The sequence below is a fragment of the Rattus norvegicus genome, chromosome X, assembly GCF_036323735.1.
Source record: "Rattus norvegicus strain BN/NHsdMcwi chromosome X, GRCr8, whole genome shotgun sequence".
Taxonomy (NCBI): domain Eukaryota; kingdom Metazoa; phylum Chordata; class Mammalia; order Rodentia; family Muridae; genus Rattus; species Rattus norvegicus.
The window spans coordinates 24457556-24469431 of NC_086039.1; the positions used below are offsets into that span (position 1 = coordinate 24457556).

The window sequence follows — 11876 nt, forward strand, 5'->3', positions numbered from 1 at the left end:
AATGTCACTTTATTTTGTTCTCCTATAGGAACCCTGTCTAGCATCCCAACAGCTCTGACACGATGGACAGAGGAATGCAAAGTTCTTGATGCCGAGAGTATGCATGACTGTGTTTCAGGTCTGTGGCAACTTGAATATCAGTGTAGAATGGACCTTTCCATGCTAAAATGAGTATTCAGAGTGTTGTTTTTGATTCTCCGGCTGTTAGCTTGCCTCTCTACTTCTCCTCAACCTCTCCAAATCAGCCTCTGATCTTTACCTTTTTCTTGTAGTGGTTAAAGTGCCCATTGTCAATCACCTGGAATTCTTGAGAGATGAGGAGCTAGAAGAGAGAAGGGAGAAACGCAGGAAACAACTGGCTGAGGAAGAAACAAAAATAATAGACAAAGGCAAAGAAGACAAGGAGAACAGAGATCAGAGCGCACAGGTGACTCCAAAGGACCTAAGAGATAAATCATTTTATATTCATTATGGTTTTGCCATGCTCATAGTACTATAAACCACTACTAAATTTTAGAATATTACATTTGACAGGGAAGATTGTTCATTTTCAGATTGACTATTCATCTGGTTTTTAGGCAAAAAGAAAAAAATCAAACCCAGAACTAAATTATTTCTCCATTATCCTACTGGGGAAATGTGAACGAACCAAAATGGTTCGTTACACAATATTCCTACTTTGTAGTCTCTATCTCTCTAAGGCCTAAAGGTAGACCCTCACTCAGCCCACGTTCTTGGTTCTCCCATTTCACAGTGGACTTCCAGAAAATTTCCCACCCTGAAATCTATTACCATACAACTAATGTATATGCATAAAAGCTAATAGAAACACACAAAGAATGGAGCAGAAGGCTATAGTATATACCACTCAGCAATTAAGATATTAGGTAATTTTTTTCTTTAATTTACATACCAAATCAAAGCTTCCAACTCTGTCCTCTCCTCCCAGTCCCTCCCTCTGACATTCTCTCCCCTAATCCCCTCCTCCCCTTATCCCTTTCTCCTCAGAATGGGAGGCCACCAATGGATATCAACCCACATTGGTATATCAAATTGCAATAGGACTAGATGCATCTTCTATTGAGGCTAAATAAGGCAGCCCAGTTAGGGGAAAGAGTCCAAAGGCAAGCAACAGAGTAAGGAATAGCCCCTGCTTCTGCTGTTAGGAGTCCCACATGAAGACCAAGCTGTATATCTATTAACAAATGTGTAGGGACCTAGGTCCATCTCTCTAGTTTATAGGTTAGTCTTCAGTTAGTCCCTGTGGACCAGGTTAATTGATTCTGTAGGTTTTCTTGTGGTATCCTTGATGGCTCTGACTCCTTTTCAGGTAAATTAAAAATAAAGATATGAGGATCTGGGGATAACCTCAATTTGGTTCCCACTCAGTTAAATTGGAGTTAAAACTAACTCCAATTCCATGTGATCCAACACCATCTTTATCTCAACCTAACCACCAAAAAAAAAAAAAAAAGCCTCCAACAAACACCAGGCTCCGTTCACAGAACTCTTACTATAAAACAATAAGGCAAAGTAAAATACTAAAAATTACTGGAATTGGCTTAGTGATAATGTGCTTGCTCAACATAAACTGAGCTCATATACTTAAATACAGCCACATACTCCTACACATGAAAAGAAATGGGGGGGGGCATTGATATTGAGGGTATATCTTAGTGATAGGGCAATCTCCCAGTCTGTCCAAGGTCCAGGTTTGATTCCTAACATGCTAACTAAAATTAGTGCAAATACATTGAGGTATTTATAAGTACAGACTTTTTCTAACAAATATCTTTATATAAAACTTTGCCTTAAAAGCAGTAACATTGTTTATGACTAAAAGAGCTAAAATGGACATTGGATTATAAGCTCAGTGGTAGAATACTTCACTAGCCATGTGCAAGATTTGATCCAAATCAATGCCCCAAAACAAAGCTAGAGTGGAAAAAAATAATAAATCCGAAGAAGGGAAATAGATGGAGCTAAGAGTTTCTTGACTAATTGTGCTAATTTCTGATGTGTTCTTTTTTATTCTTTCATTGTTCCTGCTCACTCCCATACATTTGTCTTTATGTAGCCTAGTGCATTCTTTCTAGTGTATTGCTGGAGATAAAAAATAAGACATCACACATGGTAAACTTGAGCTCTCCTGCTGGGCTATATCCCCAAGTCCTCTCCAAAGCTGTTGTTGAACATTTGTATAGTATGTATAAAGAAATTAGATAATATTTTGTTATTCTGAAATGCCCACATGTCCTTGAATTCCTGGGTAGTCTAGGTAAGGGATAATGACTCTCATATTTGACCTTTCTTGTGTGCTTGTAACATCTCCCAATAGTCTCTCTTCTCTTTGCAGTGTACTGTATCTAAGACAAATGACTCCACTGAACAGAATGTCTCAGGTAACCCTCCCTTCCATTCTTGTTAATTAATCAGTGGATTCTTTCCAAATAGCTGGCCGCATGGGCTGAAGACGGACACTGGTGCTCTGTGGGATGAGGTAGTAGATTGTATAGTTTTAGGGTCATACCCCATCTTGGAGATAACTATACAGTCTACTGTCTTTCCCACGGTGGTACACTTCCCATCCAGCTAGCCCTATTCAGGTTCCTGTTATGGTTGTGCCATGTTTTTCTGTCTGACATGTACACAGGTCATGTATCTTGTTCTTTTCCCCCACAAACTAGGCTTTACATCTTTGAGGTACATCCTTTGGTATGACACTTCCTTAGAACACCTGATAGCAGTGGTTCTCAGTTGCCAGTCCTGAATGAAAATTAACAAAGGGAAGTCTAGTTTGTGTTTCAGAGCTAGATTTATCCCATTCAAAGGACTTTTATGTTTAGAAGTTATATTTTTCTAGACCTTGGATAACAAAATATTGTTACTAAGTTACTGGGGTTTTTTTCCTTACAAAACCAAAAGTAATGCCTACTTTAGTCCTTTTCATTCTTAGTCTAAAATCTTAGTGGTCTATGGAATCTAAAAGTCTTAAAAACATGTCTTAAAAAATGGAGTTTGGGGGATCATAGCTTTGTGGGATATGCTACCAGGTAAACTGGCATTTTGCCTGCTATCCTTACTAGAGACATCTGCACATGCTGGGGTGAGGTAGTAAGTTGTATTGTTGTGGGGTAGGGATTTTAGGCCCCAATAAGAAGATAACTATACAACTTACTACTTTCCCTGGTGTGTGGCATACTCACATTAAGTCTTGGCAATGTTGACTCCATTAGAGAAAAGCTGTAAATGTTTATTGACTAAACAGGAATATAATAAAGGGAAGTGGAAGGGAACAGATGATAGAGTGAGATAAGTACTGTTAAATGGCTTGTTCCATATATTAGAAAATATTAACCAATAATTTTACCATTGAGTATAAACTGGGCATTCTTCTACTCTTTGATTCTATGATAACTTCATTTATTTGTAGTAGAATATGAATATGAAGAATATGAATGGAAACTGAACTTTAGGAATTTTGAATAGAATTGTTGTTTCTAAATTCTTGCAATTCTAAAACTTAATAGGCAGAAGCAAGAAAAACAAAAGAGTTTGAGGACAGCCTGGGCTGCATGAGACCCTATCTGTAAACAACAGCAGCAATGTAGAATTCTGACTGTTTCTTGTTCCAAGTAGATGAGGAAATGTAAAGCTCTGTAAACTTTTATTAGATTTTTCTGGGTAGCCTTGCCCTATCTATGTGGTACTCTTCTACCTGGAACATAGAAAGGATTGCATTTTTTAGATCATCAAGAGTCAAATCTCTGGTCTTGAGACACAAATAGTATTGTTATTTAGCCTTCATCATTATGATAGGCCAACCAAGAGCTGTTTCTGGTAACAGATTGATTTGAGAAAGATTTTCATGTCTTTTATTTGAATGTGTCCATACCAGACTGCATATACTAATTGGATTCTTCCCATGGTCATTCGCTAAGTTCCCCTTAACCTTGAATATCATTCTTTCCAATAAAGATGGGACTCCTATGCCTGACAGCTATCCAACAACCCCCTCTTCAACGGATGCACCTACATCTGAGTCCAAGGAGACACTTGGTACCCTACAACCCTCCCAGCAGCAGCCAACACTTCCACCCCCACCATCCTTAGGAGAGATTTCTCAGGAACTGCAGTCGCCTGCTGAAGAAGTGGGAAACTCTACACAGCTATTGATGCCTATAGAGTTGGAGGAGTTGGGTCCCACAAGACCAAGTGGAGAAGCAGAAACAACTCAAATGGAATTGTCTCCAGCTCCCACCATAAGTGAGTAATACGTCAGCTTTAAAGGTGTATAAAAAGGAAAGAATTGCTATCTTTGTAACTTTTCTCTGCTTTCTCACTTAGAATTAGGATCTCAGAATCCTAGGTTTACACTTCAGCTTTCTTGGTTGAAGCTGAGATTTCTTCTTTGTGTCCTCTGTTAATTATTGTTGCATAGCTTAATGATAGTACTAGCCATTCATCTGGGCAATACTCGTTTCTGAACTATCATCAGGTTTGTTATTTAACTTCTTTGAAAATAAGTTTTCAAAGTTGGTGGTGCCTTCTTAAACTGAAATTTTTTTATGTCATTCAGTTTTTCTATCATTCACATACTTCTCACTTATTTAAAATGGTGCATCAGAATTCTTCTCAACAAAATATATTTAACAAAGCAAATTAAATTGAGTTCACTATACCATAATTTCTATACTATAGCCTGGAGAGATTTTTTTGTTTTGTTTTGTTTTTGGAGCCGGGGACCGAACCCAGGGCCTTGCGCTTGCTAGGCAAGCACTCTACCACTGAGCAAAATCCCCAACCCCTGAGATTTTTTTTTTCTTAAGATGCCAGTTTATTTGTTTTTGTGAAGAACTGTCAGTTTCTTTTCCTAATGTTGTGGTAAAAATAATCTGATAAGTTATTTTAAGGGAACAAGGGTTTATTTTGACTCTCAGTTCCAGTTTATATTCTGTCATAGTAGGGAGAGTCAGAGCAGAAACTTGAGGGAGCTGGTCACATATCATTATGCATAAAACAATGAATATATGCATGATTCTCTGTGCCCCTTCTCCAGTTGAACAGCCTAGTGTCCCTGGGAGTGCTACCACCCACAGTGGTAATTCCTAAAAGATGTTTTCAGGGGCCCATGTCTCCATGTCTTGGGTAATAGTAGATTTGGTCAAATTAATGATCAACAACCATCACAAGAGCCTTGTCTATTTAGATAACTGGAACCACTGACTGGCATGGTACCTGCAGGAAAACTGACAGTAACAAAATCTTTACCTCAGATATCTAGGGACATTGTTTCACAGACATGTGTAGAACAAACATGTAATAGATAGAAAAGTCTTAAGAAGAAATGTAAAAGGCAATTGAGATGGAAGAGTGGGCTATAGATAATCAAGTGGTGATGTAGACAAGTGAAAAGTCTACTAACTCCTGCAAAAGGAAACAACCCTACCAATGACCTTGACTGTTATTTAGTCTGGATTCAAAGCAGCCATCTAATTTCTCACTCTTACTTCCTTCTAGCCTCTCTTTCCCCAGAGAGAGCTGAAGATTCAGATGCATTAACAGCTGTCAGCAGTCAACTGGAAGGTTCTCCCATGGACACTAGCAGCCTGGCTTCCTGTACATTAGAAGAGGCTGTGGGTGATACTCCAGCAGCTGGCAGTTCTGAGCAGCCCACAGCAGGTAGCTCCACTCCTGGAGATGCCCCATCAGTTGGGGCAGATGTGCAAGGCAGACCTGATGTGTCAAGAGAATCCACCCAGCCACCTGAGGACAGGTAAGTACTATACAGCCAAGAGACTATAGTAATGCTTTAGAGGTTATTTCAAGCCAAACTCTAACTTGTTCACTGTTGAGCATGCTTTTTACACTATGATTAATGTGTCTTATTTGAGAAATGGGTATTAGGAATGTTTTTGTTACTTGGTTTCTTTTTTGTTTGCTTTTTTATGGGAAAATTGTATAAAGAACACCCTGAGACTGATTTCTTTCCCTTAGCTCCCCACCTGCATCCTCTGAGAGTTCTTCCACCAGAGATTCTGCCGTGGCTATCTCTGGGGCAGACTCTCGTGGAATTTTAGAAGAGCCACTACCTTCAACAAGCAGTGAAGAAGAAGATCCCCTGGCTGGTAAGTCCATGTGTGCCATAATGATAGGGTTTCTGTTTCCAAAAATTCTTTGCTTGGACATACCCTCCAAATACTTTCCTCCATGTATGTGTGTAAGCTGGGGGTGGGGGTGGGAGTCTTGAAGATAGAGTAGCAATAAGAGGATGCAGATGTTGCATAATAAAATGAGTTCCGGGGCTGGGGATTTAGCTCAGTGGTAGAGCGCTTGCCTAGGAAGCGCAAGGCCCTGGGTTCGGTCCCCAGCTCCGAAAAAAAGAACCAAAAAAATAAAATAAAATAAAATAAAATAAAATGAGTTCAGACTTAGAAGTCAGGTTAGCCTTAGCTCGCTCACATTCTTCATCTGTACCATTTCCTACCTTTATAGAATAGGACCTTTAATATCTATAACCCTCACTGACACTGTTAGTCAGTTTTCCATTGCTGAACCAATGGAAATTAATGACTGAAATAAGCAACTTTTAAAAGAATGGATTACCTTAGCTCAGAGTTAATGGAGTTTTCAGTCATTGGTCAGTTGTTTCTAGGTCTCTGTAGTAGGACACTACATAATGGTAGGCATACACATCGACATGAAAGAGTCTTTATAAAGGTTGAGTAACAGCGTACACTATTTGAACTTAATTGAACTGTCGAACTATTTCTTTCTATCTCTAGGTATCAGTCTTCCTGAAGGTGTGGATCCCTCCTTTCTGGCTGCTCTCCCTGATGATATCCGTCGGGAAGTCCTTCAGAATCAGCTGGGCATACGTCCACCAACGCGAACTGCTCCCTCCACAAATAGCTCAACTCCTGCAGTAGTGGGGAACCCTGGTGTGACTGAAGTGAGCCCTGAGTTCCTGGCTGCTCTACCTCCAGCAATTCAAGAGGAAGTATGTGAGCAGGAATATGGTGAGAACAGACTTAGCTTGAAAATAGCTATATTTTGATTGATTGATTGATTTCTTTTTATAGGTGCTAGCACAGCAGAGAGCTGAACAGCAGCGACGGGAACTGGCTCAGAATGCCAGCTCAGACACCCCCATGGACCCTGTGACCTTCATTCAGACTCTACCCTCAGATCTGCGCCGGAGTGTCCTAGAGGACATGGAAGACAGTGTGTTAGCTGTGATGCCACCTGACATTGCAGCTGAGGCTCAAGCTCTAAGGCGAGAACAAGAAGCCCGGCAGCGACAGCTCATGCATGAGCGTCTCTTTGGACACAGCAGTACTTCTGCACTCTCTGCCATTCTCCGAAGCCCAGGTACAGAGGGACGCAAATGGGAGGGCTCTGCAATATCTTGGCCTTGTTTTACTTTAATTAACCTCTTTTTACTACCTGCTGTGTTGCTTGAACCCAGTTTCTTCTCACCAAATTCAGTTTCCTTTCTCTTTTCTTGTAGCTTTTACCAGTCGCCTGAGTGGCAACCGTGGGGTCCAGTATACTCGCCTTGCTGTACAGAGGGGTGGAACCTTCCAGATGGGGGGTAGCAGCAGCCATAATAGGTACCCTTGTCTTTTTTTTTTTCTTTAAAAAAAAAAAAACCCTACCATACTATCTTCCGGGTCCCTTAATTTTATAAGTAGAAAAACTAAAAGATTTTCTGGCAGCCTGGATGACCATTCTGGGCTGTTTTCCTTGAAATGAGTAGACAAGCAAAACCCTTCTAAATTCCCTTATTTTCAGAGTACCATAGCTTTGACTGGGCTTAGCTGAAAGACCAGACTCAAAAAGGCAGGCTAGCAGTGGACACTAGTTATGGGTTAACAAAATAGAAAGTGGGAGCCTACTTGGCCTTAGGACTGCAACAGATAAGCTAACAGCAGTAGGGAAGAGATACTTACTGAATAATGAAGCACAGTAGATTTAACATTCTAGAACAATTATGGAAGAGATCAGTCCTTAGAAAAGAATGACAGCCCCTTAATCTAGAGAAGGCAAAAGCAAGCACTGGGTCATCGACCTTAGATTTTCATCACTTGGTAAATGATAAAAATATGAATCTCTGCTCACTTCTCAGTGGTCTTGTAATTAAAAGCCAATTATCTGATTCGTTTGAGCCTCTCGCTCACAATCTCAATATTCAACATCCTTCAGGGAAAGAAGTTGTAAAGTACCTGGTATATGTTAGATACACAAGAGAGTTGTTGCTGTGGATTGTTTTGTCTTTTTTTTACAGTATCCCTGGCATTATCCCACTCATTCTTCTCATATACCTGATCCTAGTGCTTTAGCTAGTGTTACCCAGAAACCATGCTCTGTTTCCAGGCCTTCTGGCAGTAATGTGGACACACTCCTCCGCCTCCGAGGACGACTCCTTCTAGACCATGAAGCCCTATCTTGCCTTTTGGTCCTACTTTTTGTGGATGAGCCAAAGCTCAATACTAGCCGTCTACACCGAGTACTGAGAAATCTCTGCTATCATGCCCAGACCCGCCACTGGGTCATCCGCAGCCTCCTGTCCATTTTGCAGCGCAGCAGTGAGAGTGAGTTGTGCATTGAGACACCCAAGCTTTCCACGAGCGAAGAAAGGGGCAAGAAGTCAAGCAAGAGCTGTGCATCAAGCAGCCATGAAAACCGTCCCCTGGATCTGCTCCACAAGATGGAGTCCAAAAGTTCCAATCAGCTCTCCTGGCTCTCAGTATCAATGGATGCTGCTTTAGGCTGTAGGACTAACATATTCCAGATTCAGCGTTCTGGAGGGCGTAAACATACAGAGAAGCATGCAAGCAGTGGTTCCACTGTCCACATCCACCCCCAGGCTGCTCCTGTTGTCTGCAGACATGTTTTGGATACACTCATTCAGTTGGCCAAGGTGAGGAGCTTGAAGGAATCCTTGACCCCAGGGCTTTCTGGGCATCAACACCTTGGGTGAGATCTGGACAGTAAAGGGCTAACGAATCTCTTTGTTTTTTATTTTATATTGTGCAATTTGCTGTTTCTGAGAAATTGTCCAATAAATCACTTCGTGGAGTTTTATCTTTGTTCTTTATAATTTTTAATGTACTACCTCAGTCATTAAAACAACTGTTTGCACTCTGTATGATTCTTATTTTACAGATAAAGAAGCTGAGATTCAGAACACTTAATGACTTTGTGGTTTGACTAGAAAGTGACAAATTCGGTATTTTTTTAATAATAAACAGTGCTACACAGTATTGGGGATCTACCTGTACTAGGCACCAAGCAAAATGCATTACCTCATTTAATACCAACAACTTTGCCAGGCTGTGTTGTTCTCCTTGTTTCCTAAGTGCAGAGAGACAAAAGATTTAGAAAAGATTGGTAATTGATGTGCTGCTTCAAAGTCTTTCTTTCTCTAGGCTGCTTCACCATCTACTGGATAAAAGTCATATAATCCATCTGTCCAGAGCTGTTAAAGAAAAGGAAGAGTCTGAGAAGCAATTGTCTTTTCCTGTCAGGCTTATCCTTTACAGAGGCCATTTAGATAGAGCCTATTCTTCTTTTCCCTGCAGGTATTTCCCAGCCACTTTACACAGCAGCGGACCAAAGAAACAAACTGTGAGAGTGATCGGGAACGGGGCAGTAAGCAGGCCTGCAGCCCTTGCTCCTCACAGTCCTCCAGCAGTGGCATCTGTACAGACTTCTGGGACTTATTGGTAAAACTGGATAACATGAATGTTAGCCGAAAAGGCAAGAACTCCGTGAAGTCAGTACCAGTGAGCGCTGGTGGTGAAGGGGAAACGTCCCTACACAGCCTTGAAGCCTCTCCACTGGGGCAGCTCATGAACATGTTGTCACATCCAGTCATCCGCCGGAGTTCTCTCTTAACTGAGAAACTCCTAAGACTCCTCTCTCTCATCTCAATTGCTCTCCCAGAAAACAAAGTATCAGAAGTGCAAACTAACTCCAGCAACAGTGGTTCCTCCACTGCTGCCACCTCAAATACATCTACTACCACCACCACCACTACTGCCACTGCTCCCACGCCCACACCTCCTGCTGCAACTACCCCTGTCACTTCTGCTCCCGCTCTGGTTGCTGCTACAGCTATTTCCACCATTACTGTAGCTGCTTCTACCACAGTGACTACCCCCACAACTGCTACCACTACTGTTTCAAGTAAGTGTTACAAGTCAAAGCTATGGGGGTTATGCCATGGCTCCCACCTTGCTCCCACTTCATATCCAGATAGTTTTCCCTAAATGATTATTGTGAGGGCAGGATGTTCATTCTTTTTTTTTTTTTTTTTTCTTTTCTTTTTTTCGGAGCTGGGGACCGAACCCAGGGCCTTGTGCTTGCTAGGCAAGTACTCTACCACTGAGCTAAATCCCCAACCCAGGATGTTCATTCTTAACCCTTCTCCCCATACCACCACAGTCTGCGTGTATGGTGTATGCATGTATACACGTTTGTATAAAGCCAAACCTCTGGCTCCACCAAAGGGGGTGGAATTAAGTCCTATTCATCAAAGATTTCTAGACTATACAATAATAGACTGAATGAATAAAGTGTGATTTAAAGTAACAGGTCATCTCAGGAAGTAGAGAAAATAAGCCAGGTAGGAGATGAGTTAAGAATTGTCTGCAAGGGCTGGAGAGATGGCTCAGTGGTGAAGAGCACTGACTGCCCTTCCAGAGGTCCTGAGTTCAAATCCCAGCGACTACATGGTGCCTCACAACCATCTGTAATGGGATCTGATGCCCTTTTCTGGTGTGTCTGAAGACAGCTACAGTGTACTTATATAAAAAAATAAATCTTTTAAAAATTGTCTGCAGAGTAAGTTTTAAAGAATAAGTTGTGGACTATGTATGATGGGGGAATGATTTAGAGAAATACTTAGGATTTTTGGTCACCTTACAAGGCATAGTTAAGAATTTAGCTCAGTGGTAGAGTGCTTCCATGGTATGTATAATATCCTAAGTTCAATTCCCAGCACACAGATTTGGCCTTGACAGATAGGTTGTCATTTTCTCTGCTTTGCCATTTTGAAGGCCTATACAGTGCAGCACTTCCAGGCTTATGCCATCACCGAGCTTTAATATGTTCTGTTTCCTCGAAGCTTCCACTACTAAAGGCAACAAATCTCCAGCAAAGGTTGGTGAAGGAGGCAGCAGTAGTGTAGACTTCAAAATGGTATCCTCTGGCCTCACTGAAAACCAGCTACAGCTCTCTGTGGAGGTAAGTCTAAGCTCTTTTATACCTTCTGAAGTTGAAGGAAAGAGGTAGGCATTTCAGTTCTCAGGTTAGGACTTAATTACCTCCCCTATATTTTACCTAGGTGTTGACATCCCACTCTTGTTCTGAAGAAGGGTTGGAAGATGCAGCCAATGTGTTACTGCAGCTCTCTCGAGGGGACTCTGGGACGCGAGACACTGTTCTTAAGCTGCTACTGAATGGAGCCCGTCATTTGGGTTATACCCTTTGTAAACAGATCGGTAATAATGTTAAAGCATTATATTCTGTTTTCTTATAAGCAACACACACACACTCACACTAGACCATGCTCCTAAAGCACAGCTCTTGTTTTCATATTACCAGCAACCGTTATATAGCTAGTCATCTATGCTTAGTGAAGAAGTAAGGGAATACAATTCATTACTGTTATGAGAACAAGAAAACCTGCTTTTTTTTCCTCCCTAATAAGTGACTATAAGAGCTCCATGATAAAGTTGGAAAGACAGCTTTTCTCATCTTAAAAAATATACCTACACTATGATCAGGTTCAGGAATTATACTCAGAATAATGCCCTCTTTTGTATAGTTTTGAGGATGCTAAAGTTCTACCACTTTAAAATTGTTCCTGG

General features: G+C 41.2%; 1 protein-coding gene and 2 non-coding genes across 46 annotated transcripts in view; all 3 read left to right on the plus strand.

The window, feature by feature from the left end:
* The window catches only part of Huwe1 (HECT, UBA and WWE domain containing E3 ubiquitin protein ligase 1), a 130091-nt gene that overhangs the window by 106848 nt on the left and 11367 nt on the right, over window positions 1–11876 (plus strand). For all 44 annotated transcript variants that reach the window (XM_063280233.1, XM_063280199.1, XM_063280222.1 and 41 more), the window contains 13 exons: window positions 29–118; window positions 273–427; window positions 2357–2402; window positions 3979–4266; window positions 5521–5776; window positions 5998–6128; window positions 6786–7000; window positions 7083–7371; window positions 7511–7613; window positions 8377–8923; window positions 9585–10191; window positions 11132–11250; window positions 11351–11507. In XM_063280233.1, coding sequence (XP_063136303.1) covers window positions 29–118; window positions 273–427; window positions 2357–2402; window positions 3979–4266; window positions 5521–5776; window positions 5998–6128; window positions 6786–7000; window positions 7083–7371; window positions 7511–7613; window positions 8377–8923; window positions 9585–10191; window positions 11132–11250; window positions 11351–11507 — 3003 coding nt within the window. The remainder of the gene's footprint in view (window positions 1–28; window positions 119–272; window positions 428–2356; window positions 2403–3978; window positions 4267–5520; window positions 5777–5997; window positions 6129–6785; window positions 7001–7082; window positions 7372–7510; window positions 7614–8376; window positions 8924–9584; window positions 10192–11131; window positions 11251–11350; window positions 11508–11876) is intronic.
* Mirlet7f2 (microRNA let-7f-2) lies at window positions 2490–2572 on the plus strand. The gene has a single exon (NR_031807.1). It is a non-coding gene; the product is annotated as a microRNA let-7f-2 (primary transcript).
* Mir98 (microRNA 98) lies at window positions 3093–3200 on the plus strand. The gene has a single exon (NR_031855.1). It is a non-coding gene; the product is annotated as a microRNA 98 (primary transcript).